This window comes from Drosophila willistoni, assembly GCF_018902025.1.
Source record: "Drosophila willistoni isolate 14030-0811.24 chromosome 2L unlocalized genomic scaffold, UCI_dwil_1.1 Seg168, whole genome shotgun sequence".
Taxonomy (NCBI): Eukaryota; Metazoa; Arthropoda; class Insecta; order Diptera; family Drosophilidae; genus Drosophila; species Drosophila willistoni.
Genome location: NW_025814047.1, coordinates 3,048,599 through 3,063,443, shown reverse-complemented (window position 1 = coordinate 3,063,443; position 14,845 = coordinate 3,048,599). Strand labels below are relative to the sequence as shown.

Genomic DNA, 14,845 nt, shown 5'->3' with positions numbered 1-14,845 from the left:
AATTATGAAGAAATTAATCCGGCCAAAGTGAGGGGCTCTTGAAATTCATTGTGAAGAGAAAAAACTTTACTATTAGAAATGGCTCTTAGCGGATTTGAACCCGCGTCCAAAGTAACCGAACGCGTCTTAACGCCCACCGCCAGCAAAGATCTCAGCGTTGCTGTGGCTAAATTTAGTTTTCTCCATGTGAATGAAATTCTTAACGATTTGTTTTGCTTTGCCAAGTTAAATGTAACGAATTGTAAATTAAATTTAAATTTTCATTTGCCCGTTTCTTTCCATTACTTAATCTAAATACTTACAAAGCAGAAGTTCTAAAATGGCTAGAGTTTTTTATATTTTTCTGATTTTAATAATAAGTAACTTGATTAATTCGATCAGAATGGATGAGCTGGATGGTTTTAGATGGTGTACGGCAACATCTAATGGATATTGTGTTGACTGATAATTAAGAAAGAGGTTAACAAATCAAATTTACGACAATGGAGCACTAGATGAAGGCTTTAAGTTGAAAATAAAAACAATTATATTATACAAATATCGAATTTTTTGTCCAAATAAAAATAAACAAAGCATGTAATGATTTCAAAATCATTGTCAACATCTTACTTAAACGTATAGTTATAAATTTAGGAGACACACGGCATTAAACAGGAAAAAAGCAAAATGCAGTCTAATGTGGATGCAGAGGTAATCGTCCAGATTTCTCCATTTATTTGTTAGACCTTATAATCTTCTTTTATGCCCAGTCCAAGCGCACTCAAAGCTATGTGAATGAAGTGGAACGCCGTTTGCTGGAGAAACCAGGAGTCGAAGAGCTTCTTATTATGAATCGTTCCGGTGTGCCCATTAAGACCACCATGCAAAGTCAGGATGCATTGCAGCATGCCTGTTTGTATGATAATTTGCGTGAAAAGTGCTCGGCATTTCTCAATAGGTTGGATCCGCCACAGAAATTGACTTTGCTGCGGGTACGAACCAAATTACATGAAGTCATGATTTTGCCCGATGGTAAAATCACTGTCCTGGTCATACAGAATCCAGTGGATACATTTTTAAGCAGTTCTATGGATATGCATTAACTCTAGCTCTCCTTAAGTTTCTTTTCTTCTTTCTGCAATAAAGATATGCAATTCAAATAACAAATCATTCGCTTAATCATTAGTTTTAAAACATATGCTCTAACAAAACTTAAGTTCTGTTTTCTTATCTTAATCGCGACACCAAAAAGAAATAGTTGGACTACAAAACGACAGTTGTCCATAGTCAGGCACTTGAGAAACAAGTCACAAGAAATATGATGGAAATTGCTTTTCTACTTCTAGCCACTCCTGATCAGCGAGTCCTGGCAGATTTGGTAAATGTCACCATGGTACACAACATCATGGGTATCTATACGGGCATAGAAACAACCAAGTTTCATCGTAATTCAACCACTTCCGATGGCGAACATCATTTGCTAATGTATATTACTGGCCATCAGACTTGGATAATTGTAATATTAGGTCTTTGGATTATCACCATGTGTAAGTATCTGTTTGATATATATATTGATTGAAGTCACTTCAAGTTTTTATTCACGTTTTCTAGGCTTCTTTATATGCACTTGTTTGTTTTGTAAATGCGAAAAGAGGGAAACCCTAACAACCACATATACCACCGATCCAACTAATTTGGACCTACAGGAAATCCATGTTCATGTGTTAGACCCAAAGCATATTAATGACTGTGGCTGTGTGTGTTGCCTCCATCGACAGCTGGCCAAAGAATTGCAAATGAAGAATCAAACAGAACGTTTAGTTAATTGAGAAAACAGAGATAAATGGAAATAATTTACATACTATGCTGAGGGTAATTTTTAGTATATATATTTATATTTGGCTCTCATATATTTCATTTTTATGAATAGGAACTTAAAAATCTTCATTGGCTTTTCATAAGTATTTAAACATAGTTACGTCTTTTCAGTTTGGCATAGTTTTGAGATTACATATTATTGATACCCTTTAAATATAGGTACGGCTTACAGGAGAAAAATTAAGTCAAAGAGTTGCAAAGTAAATGGCTTTATCTTAAGACTAAAAATAAATCTTTTATAGGCACTTTTAACTTTATTTCAATTGAACTCTTATCCATTCAATAAATCTTTAGCTTGGCTAGTGTAATGACATCTTCATTCAAGCGCGATGCATTCAACGCCATTTTGTTCTTTTTAGCCAACTTGAGCAAAACTTGAAATTCTTTTGGCGTATATGAGTTACGGGATAGTGCAAGCGATTCAATTGATGTCTCAGCAAATTGTTTAATCATTGCATCGCATTCAGTTTTGAATCTTCTTTGATGTTCATCGACATCCTCATCATCGGATGATAATGGATTTGCATTTGTTGCACTCGTTTCTTTTTTCTCGAGACCAAGTGCTCGAGTCCAAATATCTCGTGAGGATTGATTGTAGTTAGTGATTCGTTTATCCAATTTAAGTATTTCTTCCGATATTTCCTTGTTATTCGGATGCTTTTCCTGAGCCCGAAGAAACTCGGCACGTGCGCGATCATATTCACCGAGGGCGGCCAGCGCACGACCATGATGGTAAAGCGATTTTCCAGAGGGATTCTCGTTTGTTATGCGATTCAAGGCTTTCATCATGATGCAGACACGTTGTGGTCGGTTTAACTTATTGCAGCAGACCATTAAATTTTGCTAAAAGTAACAAACATAAGTTTAAGAATGCAAATAATTATACATGTACCTCCCGACTTACATATAAGGTAATCAGAAGATCGGTTTGCTTTGCCTCATCCTTATCATCAGCCAGGCGGCAATAGTTGAGCGAACTGATTGCCTTTTCAAAGGCTGTGATTGCACTTTGGTGTTTCTGACGTTTAACGCAATCTTTTCCATACAAGTGCATATCTAGTGCTTTGGGATATACAATATTGAACTTATTCTGATCCTCAGGATGCAGCTTGTCCAAAGCTTCGCGATCGCCAACAAGAGTAAAGTTGACAACTTCAATTTTGAATAAGCCATCGGCCTTGGGCTTTATCCTGGGTGGGCAACCCAAGTCACGGAACAACAGATGATACGAAATAATGAATTCGGCCTGCTCAAAGGGATACATTGTGCGTACAGCAGCTTCTAGGCCTTCGATGACCATATGCTGGCCAGTTTCGAATTCATATTTGGTTCCACGCAGCAATGACGAGTCAAAGGGAGCACCCTCGCCCTCCCAGTAGGCACTGTAACGCACAGCTACCCGAGCCTTATCCGGCACCAAGCCAAGCTCCTTCTCACCCTTGCGGGTAATGCGCTTATGAATATGCTCCGTCACGGGCACCATAAGGCGTTTTAGTTCCTCAAATGAATGAGTCCAAGGCGAGACGAGCTCCTCGTTGTTGACATCCGCCTCATTATCATCGTCGCTGTCATCAAGGTCCATCATGTTGAACTCATCTTTCGCAGACGACAGGTCCACTTCAAACTGGGCTCCAGTGTCGATAAGTTCCCTGTAACCAGAGCTCAAGTTTAACACGTGCTTAATAACACATTTAAAATGCACAATGAATCTTACCCAAATGAGACAGGTGTCTTGAGCAGCTGAGTGCCAAATTCACCGTATTTTTCCTCCATCTTGAGTGCACTTCTTTGCAAATTTGTTCAAACAATATTTGTATATATTAGCAACAATTAAATCTTTGCCCGCTTTGACAAATAGCGATAGTGAAACCTATCGATGGTGACAGCTATCGATAGTCAAATCTATCGATGGTAAGGAGACTTTAAAAATCTGTTTTCAAATTGGCAATGTTTTTTTCAACAAGATAATGCTCCAATCCACACAGCCCAATTACAACATTTTTTGTAATTTTAACTCTTTTAGTTTTTGAAATAAATTAGCGAAAACTATTAAATACAAAAGTGTGCTATCCTGATGACGCGCAGTGTATATTATTAACTTACGGCGAGAGGGCAAAAAGTTACGGCGAATATAGAATGATAATGGTAGTTTTTTTCTGATCTTGGATTTCATGATTTTCATCTGTTGAAATGTTGCGCCCAGCATTGCTTCCATACTCACGGACATTGGGTCGGTCGATGTCCGTATTGGCCAAAGCCCTGCAATATGAGCACCATGGCGAACCATTAGACGTATTGCAATTGGTAGAAAAGAAAGTGGAGAAACCCAAGAATAAACAAGTTCTAGTCAAGATACTCGCCTCACCCATCAATCCGGTGGACGTCAATATTATACAGGGTGAGAACTAATCTCACAATGATCACGCAGTATGCAATGTAATTATAATGATTCCTGTGTCCCAGGTAGGTATCCCATAAAGCCAAAATTGCCGACTGTCGCAGGAAGCGAATTTGTAGGCAAGATTATTGACATTGGCAATGAGGTCAAAGGTCTGCAGAATGGTCAGCATGTTATTCCATTAGTCAATACCGCAGGAGCATGGAGCACTCACACTATATACCAAGAGGATCAGCTCCTAGCCGTCTCCGAGAAAGTTGGTTTAGCCGAAGCAGCCACTATATACATTAATCCCTGCACTGCCTATCGCATGCTCAAAGACTTTGTCCATCTCTTGCCCGGAGATACTGTCTTGCATAATGGTGCTAACAGCGCTGTGGGTCAGGCTGTTCATCAGTTGTGCCTCGCATGGGGCTTTAAAAGCATTGGCATTGTTCGTGATCGAAAGGAGATAGACGTGCTCCGAGATCAAATGAAAAAGTTGGGAGCTTCGCTTATCCTCACTGAATCGGAGATTCGGACTACCGATATTTTTAAATCTGGTGAATTTCGTCGCCCCAAACTAGCCTTTAATTGTGTCGGCGGCAAAAGTGCCACCGAACTGGCACGTCATCTCGATCATCATGGTGTTATGGTCACTTATGGTGGCATGTCTCGCGAGCCCATTGAGGTGCCCACTGGGCCATTAATCTTTAAGGACTTGGCATTTAGAGGATTCGCAGTTTCAGATTGGCATACAAAGAACCATGATAAACCTGAACGTACCCAAATGTTTAAGGACTTGTTAAAACTCATGGAGGAAGGAAAATTTGTGGGACCAGCATGTGAAATGGTGCCTCTAGAGCAGTTTAAGGAATCTGCCAAAGCAGCTCTCAGTTTTGAAGGATTTACGGGTAAAAAATTTATTCTTGATATGAATAATTGAATGTCATAGCTCAAGTAGGCACATCTGTCTACACTCGAAATGTTTGTCTAGTCACTATTGTCTTTCCATTCGACTTGCATGACATAGCAAATATCTGATTACATAGATTATAAACAAAGAAACTTCTAAAAACAAAGAATTGCGCAGATTGCGACCGTTTTACAGCATTTAACTATACGATATTAAAAGTTAAAAAGTTATTTTTTTATTTACTTTTACAATAATGATATAGCAAACACTTATGGCATATATATATATGTAAAGTATAATTGTAATAATAGTATAAATCAATATATATGCCAAATGATATTGAGGCTTAAACGAAAATAACAATACAAAATAGACTAAATAAACAAATAAATGAGGAATGCTAAACAAACATACACATGAATAAATTATTTATAGCTATATATGCACATTAAAGATTTTAATTAATTTCGGAATTCACTTTGTCAGCAATTTCTTTATCTCCTTATTCTGCTTGTTCATCTTAAGGTCGACATCTTCAATTTTATAGTTCATATTGTCAAGCAATTCATTTTGCGATTCAATCTCAGTACCCAGATCGGTGGCCAGGAATTTTAGGCGTGAAAGATTATCGCACATGTCATCAAGATTCGAATCTATTTGGGCCTGGAAGGGATTGCCCCGTTGCTGTTGCATTGATGCACTGCTTGAACTGGCGTCACTACGTAGACGACTTACTGGATGATTATCATAACGTTGCGCCGCCGATGTCGCTTGAGGCTGTGGAACAGCCCTGCTGCTACCGCTGGCTATATTTGAATTTGCTTCTTGCGAAGATGTTTGACTACCTGTTGGTGAGGCAGTGGCCGTTGGAGGCTGATCACGATTGCCAGATAAATAGTTTTTCAGGCCACCGAAAACGCTTTTCAAACCATTCAAATGACGTTGACTAAATCGTAGAGTGGACTGAATTTCATCCAAATGTTGCGAGGTCTTTTCCAATTGTTCCCGTTGCTTGGCCAGCTCCACGGCCGTGGCCTTGCCCACTTCCTCAGTTTCATAGAGCAACCCTGAATAATGATAAAAGCGATTAGTTAGATACTCCTTAGTTTATGTAAATGTCAATGTTTTTGTTACCTAAACTTTTATTTGTCGAGTCCAGAGTACGTTGCTCGATTGCTCTACGTTTCTCAGCATACGCCTGGCGTTGGGCAGCTATCGAGGAGGCGGTGGGGGAGTCTTCGTCACCATCGTCGTTATCATTCTCGAATGGATTTGTGCTGCGCTGGCTTTGGCTGGGCTTGGGGCGAGTGTTCTTAAGAAACAAATCATCATCCACATCAGCTAATTTATCAAAGTCATCGGTGAAATGATTATTAACAGGCTGCAAGTAATTGTTGGCCATGATATGGAGCGAAATATAAAACTTAAGCTACTTTATTAATTTATTTTTTTTTTGTGTTCGTGTTGCCAGATGTTTTCCCACTAATTTCTCTTGTTCTGGCAACCCCTATGAAAACTAATAAAGTGCTATCGATGTTCGTCATCGATTTTTGTGCCATCGCAAAAAACGTTCTTTAGGAGTATTAAAAAGACCATGTCCTTGCTGTATAAAATAAGCCGGTCCATTAGCAGGACTTGCCCCTGCCACATGAGAATTAGGCAGCTATCAGTGGCTCGAACCCTGCTAAACAGTGACTCCGCAAATGTTAGTGGAACATCTGACCAGCCGGAAAAGGGAGGATTTGCCAAAGCATTTGAGAAGTACACTGCTCCAGCACAACCAGAGCTTCCGCCAGAGGACAATCAGACCTTTGCCTCACTGCTACGCCAATCAAAGTTCATAGACGTAAGTGGAAGCCAATAACTCAGCTCCACCTGTTCCAACAATGTTTATATAATATCCACTTCTATTTGCAGTTGGGCAGTGCCGAGGGCAAGGTGGTGAATGGAAAAATTTTCCATGTGGTGGGTGATGATCTGTATATAGACTTTGGTTGGAAATTTCATTGTGTATGCACTCGACCAGCTAAGAATGGGAGGTAAGTGAACCTAATGGCATCTGGTATTTGGATTTTAATGACATTCTAATTTATAGTGACTATGTGCGTGGAGCTCGAGTTCGCCTTCGTGTCAAAGATCTGGAGTTGTCTACAAAATTTTTGGGCTCTTCTAAGGATATCACAATTTTGGAAGCTGATTGCCACTTACTAGGATTGATCAATTCACCTGCTAGACAAACAACAACAACAAAACAAACGCCTAAAATTGACATTGAAAGTTTACTCTAAAAAATGTTAATCTACAAACTATTAAAAACAAAAAGAAATTATTCATTGTCATCAACTAATGTCCTGTTCTCTGGTAAACTGAAACACTTCATAATGATGATTTAGCTCCTTTACCGTATGCAACTGGAAGCGTGTTAGAAGTGCTCCATTGTCTGATGTCTGGAGAAAAAAGATGCGCTTGGCACGACTGTGCACCAAGGCCATGGAGCACATGAGGCAGGGTTCCTGAAGCAAATAGACATCATAGCCAGTACAGAGATAAGGTCCATATTTTGACAGATTATCAGTACCCGCAATGGGATCACTACTCTGTCGGCTAACCTCTGCTCCGCATAGCAAATGCACAAAGGCGTCACTCCCTTTAAGGTACTCGTAGTAGTTCTTGGGTATGCCACTTAATTTTTCACCTGGTTCTTCCACAAATTGTTCAGTCGTAGTTAGAGCTCCTCCCTTTTGACTTCGTGCCACAAAATCCACCAATGACATGGGACAATGTTCATGATTTTTAGAGTCCATTTGTGAACCAGCTATGGCTACTATACTGGGACCACGAGGATCCACACAAATGCCTACTGGCTGCTTGGAGTTTATCTCTGTGGATAGCTTCTCGAGCAACTGAGCCATTTGGTTGTGAAAAGTTCTTTGAGTAGCAGAGAAATTGCTACCATTTTGCAGGGATTCATAGTAGTGATCGGGATGAAATTTACAAGGCCAGTACTTAAGCATCTTCTCATATTGGGTTCTCAAGCGTGGGCCAATGGAGGGCACTTCCACCACTTGAATTTGTCGTAGCAGAGCCTGTAAAACTTCCTCACTGAAAGCAAGACGTTCCAGGTGCTGCTCCAGTGTGTCCTCTATCTCGGATGTAGGACATAAAAGCACATTTCTGTCATTAACTCGTTTTAAATGCTGGAAATGAGGCAGTTTCTGGGAGAGCTCTTTGATTACAATCTGCAATTGCTGTTTACTTTCCAGCTGGCAAGAGTAGGCGGGCACTAGGGGTATATCCTTGGAATAGTCATCGGAGAGAATAGCTTTAATGCGTATGGATGGCTCCAGACGTTTTAAACGTTTTGAAGGCGGCGGAGCAGGTTCCTCCAAGAGCTCCATAATTTCCTTATAAATGTGTGAAGCGTCCATCAATCTGGCAGCATTGTTGACTTCATTGATATGACACTACATTTATCCGATGCGATGGCTAACCAGCACTGCTTTACTGTCTGTTAAACTGCCTTTCGCAAATTAATTTAAAAATGAAATTCGTTAAAACTAAGTCTGCACTAATTATTTGTTAGTACTTTGAAACCAATCAATATACATTTAGAAAATACAGTTGTTTTTTCTGCGGTGCCTATTGGTGTGTCATATGGGCATAAGGGAGTAAATGACGTAGTGTGCGCAAATCCTTTTTCGCAAGGAAATTACCAGATCTGGTAGCTCACTTTTGCAATCAGAAGAAAAAAGATGTAAAAATCTCACCCAGTTTTGGAGTTTATTACCACTTTTCATTTTAATCACTCATCACAACCCACCCAAATCCACCTGCACAACCACAACGTCGCCACCACTAACCACCGCCAATTAGCACCACCGAGATGGATCACAATGAGATCTCCATGTGTCTCGATGTCAAACTGGATACACACGACAAGCGGGCGCTGGCCCTGCGCTATAAAACCTGGACCAGATGTCAGGTAAAAATTGAAGCCATCAAATGTGTGCCCTGCTTCTTGCGTCTGAGTTTTCAAGAGGAATATCCCGATCGGTCCGAGAAATTTAATGAGTCGGCAAAGCTGCTAAGCATCTCTGTTAATGTTCCTGGCGTCAGTATCAGTTTGGCCACCTCGCGAACCAAGCAGCACTCATATGGACTCTTTTGGATGCAGAATCGTCGAGATTGTTTTATATACTTTGCCTTGGAAACGGAACTGGCTTGTCGTCGGCACATGAAATGGGTAAAGAAATCCATTAAAAATCTCGAACTCTATCGACAGGTATTCCTCGAACAGCGGCGACTGAGTCGTATACCAAGACCATTGCCCAATTTACCCGAAACCAGTCATTTGGATTCGAGCAATTTTTCGGCTCGCGTCTCACAAATCTATGAGGAAATCTTTGATGGCAGTCGCATCTCCAGAGCTTCTCTGGCCTCAGGCATCTATGAAGAGATGAAGCCGTCTAAAGAAATGGAGACACCTACGCCGCCGCCCTTGCCCCAAGCCCATCCCTATCGCAAGAGGATCAACACATTTGAGTGTAATCAGCCAGGTTTGAGTGAGATTCCTCGTTGCTCCACCAATCCCGAGTCAGAATTGGCCAAGAAAAAGAAGTATAAAAATATGTTGGATAACATCTTCGGCAATGGCAAGCAAAAACAGGAGGAAGAGAAAGTGATTCTCTATGAGAATGCTCCTACTCCGCCACTAAAACGTTCCAGTGTGAACCAATTAAATAAATCCCAACGTAATAGTTTCTCCAGTCCTGATCTCTCCAAGCTCAATTTTCTGGACACTTTTGGTGAGGCATTCCTTCCCACCAATGAGTCAGCCAGCGATGTAGAGCTCAACATAAGCTTGGATGAGTCGGCCATCGAGCCAGTGGATGAGAAGGAAACACGACAGCAATTGGTGGCTGAGATTGCTCGGCGTTTGATAACCAAAGCCGATTCCCTCGAGAGTTTAAATGTGTCCGAGCAGTTGCCGCACAACTTCAATTTCTCTGCCTGTAATACATCCACAATTAATCTAATTGGCGCCAATGGTGCCGTGCCGCATAGTAGTTTGGTGAAGAATAAGAATAAGATTTTGGTAGACGATCTTACTGGCTACTGTGTGATGGCTCCCATCAAGAAAAAGGATGAGCAGGAGGGTGTTCCAGTTCAACCGCAAATAAGTACAGGAAGTACCGGTTCATCCACATCTTCGGGTTACTCTACCAAATCGTATACCTCATCTTCTAGCAGTTGTCATACAAACACTGAGGAGCAACAAATGCAGCAGCAGCAGCAGCAGCTGCGGCAACCGCCGATTACCACCAACAAATCCTTGACATTGACGAATGAAAGTGCCATCTATGAGCCCATGCATAATGCCAGCTCCTTGAATAACACTGACGCATTGGTATCCGGCAATGGCTTTGCCGAGCATCTCTATGAGAATTTGCTGGCCATCAAAGCGGCCCAAGAACTGGAACAGCAAACGGGACAAGTACACTTTGGTTTAAGCTCCAGCACACCCACCGAATCTCCATTGCTTCCAACTTTGCCCCAGAAGGGTACACCCAAAAATATGTCCAGTGTCAGCCAGGCGGAACAGGCCGAGGAGGATTACTATCAAACGCCTAGGAAATCCATTATTAGTATTGACGATAAGATACCCTCTTATTATCCGAATAGCTGTGATTCCCTCAAATCAAAGCGCCATCATCATCCATCATCGAATCTCCGTCATTTGGTTAGCTCCAAATTGGGTCGTCAGCGTAAGGAGAATCTATATATATCATCGCCACAGCAAATAATTGAACAGCGCCATAAGACTAAGAGTTTCAACAATAAGAAGACTGCCGCCCATAAGATTTCCGAGGGTGTCTATGCCGTAACCCATGCAGGCAAACGTCCAACTAGCTCCAACAGCAGCAACAACAATAATAATAACAATAATAATAATATTAACGAAAACGATTTAATGATGGAAGGATCAGCTGGAGGAGATGTCTTAAATTTAAGTCTACTTAAGAATATTGATTTCAAATTCGATGATAGCCAAGAGAAAGGATCGTCTCCTAAGCCACAAGAGCAACTGGTTAAAGTGGCAACCGAAGACAAGGGAGATGATTATGAGAATTGCTATCAGGCTGCCGAACAGGCCACACGTCTGCTCCAGAAATATGCAACTTTGGCCAAATTCGGTAATTCACCAAGTAAAGTGGCAAAGGATAAGCAACTCCTTGCCCCAGCACCACCTATGACCCAATCGGTGGTCTCGAGTGAAACTGGAGGAGGTGGAGCAGGAGGAGCCACATCCTCAACTGGCAATACCAAGAAGTTTGCCTCATTGCCGCGTTTCAAGAAAATTGATTTCTCTCCCCTGAGAATGCGAATAAATAATGTTCTACAACGAAACTCACCATCGCCGCAGCAGTGATTAGTTACTAAGATTGAAAATAATCCACCGTATAACGCTTAATACTCTACTCGTATTATATAATTTAATAATGGACACTTAAATTGGATCGATATATCCGTATTTTGTGCAGTCCAAATGCTAAGTTATGTTTATCTTGTGATTGTTTAACAAGTTGTTTTATTAATTTATTTTAATCCATGTATGTAATACGCTTAATGCCCCTAACCTTCCTCCCCTCTCCATCATCAATGGATATAGCTTTTAATCGATGTTGATCTTTGCATACTCCCCCCACCCCCGTCAGATAATTATTGTATTAAGTATAAGAAAAGTCATCATATCAACTAAACTTTAATTAAGTATTAATTTTAAATGTCTATGCTCAATTTTTTAAAACAAATCTAAGGCAACTGGACGCTTTTATACAAAAAATTATACAAACAAACAAAAGAAATTTACATATACATACATATAGATATTGAAACTGCTCTATTGTTGATTAATTTAGACAAACAAATTTAGGTTTTAGTTAAGAAACAAATTTTAGAAAACGCTTTATACACATGAGAAATTGTAATCAATGCTTTTTGGCTTCGCGTAAACACATATCACAGAAAAAGAAATGAATTCAATTAGTTAAAACTACATAAATATAAATATATAGAATTATCAACAATTTGCATATTGCAAAACGCTTCATACATCTTTAGCGCAATTAATGCTCAATTGTACCGTGACTAAATTGTAAGCTTAATAAAGAAAAAACAAAATCATTTTATATGCCAGCTGCAAAAACCAACGCAAATTGAATTTGTTTCAATTATTAAAAACTTAACAACTTGTATGAAGTAGAATTTTGTTTTTTTTTCAGAGGAATTGAGTGTAAGTCCTTTCTACTAATAAATCAATTTACCCAAGTTACTTAAAACACATTTTGTAGGAAAGTAGGAAAATGTAACAAAATTTTAACAAGTTTTAAATTGCGCGCCATCCACGTCAAAGATCTAAAGAATTTGGCATTTTTGTGTGAAACGGTCCCACTAAACAGCTGCGTATGAAGAAAAATATATTTTTTCCTTGAAATGCGTAGCTAGTAAACAAAGAGCCTACCGATTCGTGAAACTTAAGATTTACCAAACAGATAGAAGACGTGGCCCTGATGAGTATCGATTCATATATCCAAACCCTTAACTCAACCCTACAAACCATCGCCCAACAAGTGGAGAAGTTTGCTGGCGTTGCTCTAGAAGCTGCAGTTAAATTGGGATCTGAACCGTTTATTGTTGACTTGTCCAGCCCCATTGAGTTTACGCCATTGCAGTCGACGTTGCTGAAAGTGTTGTTGGTTCTGGTCCTTGGTACGTGTGTATTAATTGGTTATTCCTGGGCCACCTACGGTCAAGTGATAACCGAGAAGTTTGTCAAGCCAAGTAAGTTTTCGATTAGATATCTCGTTTGGATCTGTATGTATTAAATTTCATCATGTTAAACCATTTAAGGCACGCTTAAGGAAATCGAGGAGCTTAAATTATCTGTGGCCAAATTGAAATTGCCCAAAGAACATTCGCCGAGAATCTAAACCAAAAGAATCATAACAACAATGTCCAAGATCAAGCGTTTCTTTTCAAAGAAGAAGGAGGAGGCAGCCTTTAAGGTAAGTTCCCATTGTTAGCATCGACCAGGAAATATTCTATTTTTTATCATTCTACAATTCCAGCTTAAGTTAGGCGGCAGTTCAATGGGAGCAGGCCATAAGTTGAATGCTCCTAAGCCGGAGGCAGCTCCTAGCGGTTCGCGTCATAAGCATGAGGCATATGTTCCACCCAAACGCAATGAGCTAAGCAATGAGGCACGAGCCGCTGCCAATGCGGCGTTGAATCGCATTGAAAAGAAGGACTCGCGGGATTTCAACACTTCACTGGCCGCCATCAAGGCTCAAGCCAAGCGGGAACTAGAGGCCGAACGTCGCCAAAAAGAGGATTTGGCTAATGCTTCATCAGGTTCCATATCCGCCACGAGCACTTCGTCTGGCGGCGACAATCGCAATTTGGCATGTCAAGGTGTCTTCTTCCGCTGCCCTCTGATTGGTGAAGAGGTTCTGGAGAAAAAGCTATGGAAAGTCAGGATTAAGGAATTTCTCTACCAACAACTGGAGGCAGATCGTGGCCTAACCGCCTGCCTGATCATACACAATTGCAATGTTAAAGAGAAGGCAGAGGATTGTGTAGCCACCTTGATTAGGTATTTTGAAAATCTCATCAAGAATCCTGAAGAGGAAAAGTTCTGCAAGATACGCATGTCAAACAAGATCTTCAGTGACAAGGTGCGCTATGTCGAGGGAGCTTTGGATGTACTCCAGGCAGCTGGCTTTCGGGAAGTGCAGATTGATGAAGAACCCTTCCTATTGTGGGACAAAGAAAATCTGGAGGAAGGTCTGGATCTGCCCACTTTAGTGGATGCTTTAAAGAACTCGGAGCTAATACATTTAGAGCTGGATCGTAATATTAAGGTGTTGCTGCCTTCCCAGGCCCGACGTGTCGTTTTACCCGATGATTTCTATAGGATTTCGCCGGAGGAAATTAAAAAGGAGCAGCAATTACGAGCGGAGGCTATTGAAAGTGCCCAGATTCTAAAGACCAAAGCCATGCGTGAGCGTGAGGAGCAGCGTAATTTACGCATGTATCGCTATAGTCTCGTTAGGGTCAAGTTTCCCAATGGTCTCTATATACAGGTGAGTCATTCAATTAACTCATCAGCCCATGACTCATAACTTACTCTTTTTTTCTAGGGCACATTTAATGTTTATGAGAAGATTTCCGATATATTTGAATTTGTACAATCTTGCCTGGCTGATGAGACACTGGAATTTAATCTTATAGCCACCAGTGAGGGCAAATTTAGCGATGAAGATATGGAAAAGACACTATATGACTGCAAGTAAGTAACCAAGTTGTATATTTTCGAATTTTGAAAGACTAATAAATATATTTTCCAATTTGTAGACTCATTCCAAATATTCTTTTGCTGTTCAACGTCCCTGGAATGCCTACTCCAGCGGCAGCTGATCTTAACTTTTTGAAAGAGGACCTACTTATGCTTGTTCAATCCATGTAAATGAATTTTTTGCATTGATTCAATAATTTATATAGTCCCTCCTATTTAAAAAGTTCTCACACATTTAAGTTATATAAAGATGTTGTTATTATTTATTGCTTTCTATTCGAAAATTCAAATATAAGCACATGTTTCAAAATAATTGCAAACACTACGACTAAAATCAAAT

The 14,845-nt window shown here is 40.3% G+C and overlaps 10 protein-coding genes across 10 annotated transcripts; 7 read left to right on the top strand and 3 right to left on the bottom strand.

The window, feature by feature from the left end:
* The first annotated feature begins 290 nt into the window (after positions 1-290).
* LOC6640795 (dynein light chain roadblock-type 1) lies at positions 291-1,146 on the top strand. Its single transcript, XM_002063644.3, has 2 exons — positions 291-690; positions 750-1,146. The coding sequence occupies exons 1-2, from the start codon at positions 667-669 to the stop codon at positions 1,080-1,082; spliced, it is 357 nt and encodes a 118-aa protein (XP_002063680.1). The 5' UTR covers positions 291-666; the 3' UTR covers positions 1,083-1,146.
* Positions 1,147-1,267: 121 nt separating this feature from the next.
* LOC111518417 lies at positions 1,268-1,879 on the top strand. Its single transcript, XM_023175040.2, has 2 exons — positions 1,268-1,526; positions 1,591-1,879. The coding sequence occupies exons 1-2, from the start codon at positions 1,298-1,300 to the stop codon at positions 1,806-1,808; spliced, it is 447 nt and encodes a 148-aa protein (XP_023030808.2). The 5' UTR covers positions 1,268-1,297; the 3' UTR covers positions 1,809-1,879.
* Positions 1,856-3,734, bottom strand: LOC6640794 (inactive peptidyl-prolyl cis-trans isomerase shutdown). The gene is made up of 3 exons (XM_002063643.4): positions 3,572-3,734; positions 2,762-3,506; positions 1,856-2,700 (listed from the first exon to the last, which is right to left on the bottom strand). Exons 1-3 carry the CDS (start codon positions 3,628-3,630, stop codon positions 2,137-2,139), a joined length of 1,368 nt encoding a protein of 455 aa, XP_002063679.1. The 5' UTR covers positions 3,631-3,734; the 3' UTR covers positions 1,856-2,136.
* Positions 3,735-3,973: 239 nt separating this feature from the next.
* On the top strand, positions 3,974-5,559 carry LOC6641085 (enoyl-[acyl-carrier-protein] reductase, mitochondrial). Its single transcript, XM_002063642.4, has 2 exons — positions 3,974-4,255; positions 4,321-5,559. The coding sequence occupies exons 1-2, from the start codon at positions 4,048-4,050 to the stop codon at positions 5,178-5,180; spliced, it is 1,068 nt and encodes a 355-aa protein (XP_002063678.1). The 5' UTR covers positions 3,974-4,047; the 3' UTR covers positions 5,181-5,559.
* A 2-nt stretch (positions 5,560-5,561) lies between these two features.
* Positions 5,562-6,629, bottom strand: LOC6641074 (synaptosomal-associated protein 29). Its single transcript, XM_002063641.4, has 2 exons — positions 6,285-6,629; positions 5,562-6,217 (listed from the first exon to the last, which is right to left on the bottom strand). Exons 1-2 carry the CDS (start codon positions 6,550-6,552, stop codon positions 5,625-5,627), a joined length of 861 nt encoding a protein of 286 aa, XP_002063677.1. The 5' UTR covers positions 6,553-6,629; the 3' UTR covers positions 5,562-5,624.
* Positions 6,630-6,696: 67 nt separating this feature from the next.
* LOC6641073 (28S ribosomal protein S28, mitochondrial) lies at positions 6,697-7,489 on the top strand. Its single transcript, XM_002063640.4, has 3 exons — positions 6,697-6,996; positions 7,068-7,189; positions 7,246-7,489. The coding sequence occupies exons 1-3, from the start codon at positions 6,745-6,747 to the stop codon at positions 7,436-7,438; spliced, it is 567 nt and encodes a 188-aa protein (XP_002063676.2). The 5' UTR covers positions 6,697-6,744; the 3' UTR covers positions 7,439-7,489.
* LOC6641072 (probable inactive tRNA-specific adenosine deaminase-like protein 3) lies at positions 7,411-8,602 on the bottom strand. The gene has a single exon (XM_002063639.3). The coding sequence runs from the start codon at positions 8,576-8,578 to the stop codon at positions 7,490-7,492; it is 1,089 nt and encodes a 362-aa protein (XP_002063675.2). The 5' UTR covers positions 8,579-8,602; the 3' UTR covers positions 7,411-7,489.
* A 258-nt stretch (positions 8,603-8,860) lies between these two features.
* On the top strand, positions 8,861-11,935 carry LOC6641067 (putative mediator of RNA polymerase II transcription subunit 26). The gene has a single exon (XM_002063638.4). It carries the CDS (start codon positions 9,034-9,036, stop codon positions 11,578-11,580), a length of 2,547 nt encoding a protein of 848 aa, XP_002063674.1. The 5' UTR covers positions 8,861-9,033; the 3' UTR covers positions 11,581-11,935.
* Positions 11,936-12,490: 555 nt separating this feature from the next.
* Positions 12,491-13,141, top strand: LOC6641069. Its single transcript, XM_002063637.4, has 2 exons — positions 12,491-12,992; positions 13,062-13,141. Exons 1-2 carry the CDS (start codon positions 12,722-12,724, stop codon positions 13,139-13,141), a joined length of 351 nt encoding a protein of 116 aa, XP_002063673.1. The 5' UTR covers positions 12,491-12,721.
* A 17-nt stretch (positions 13,142-13,158) lies between these two features.
* LOC6641068 (UBX domain-containing protein 6) lies at positions 13,159-14,771 on the top strand. Its single transcript, XM_002063636.4, has 4 exons — positions 13,159-13,216; positions 13,280-14,293; positions 14,351-14,499; positions 14,565-14,771. Exons 1-4 carry the CDS (start codon positions 13,163-13,165, stop codon positions 14,674-14,676), a joined length of 1,329 nt encoding a protein of 442 aa, XP_002063672.1. The 5' UTR covers positions 13,159-13,162; the 3' UTR covers positions 14,677-14,771.
* Positions 14,772-14,845: the final 74 nt, after the last annotated feature.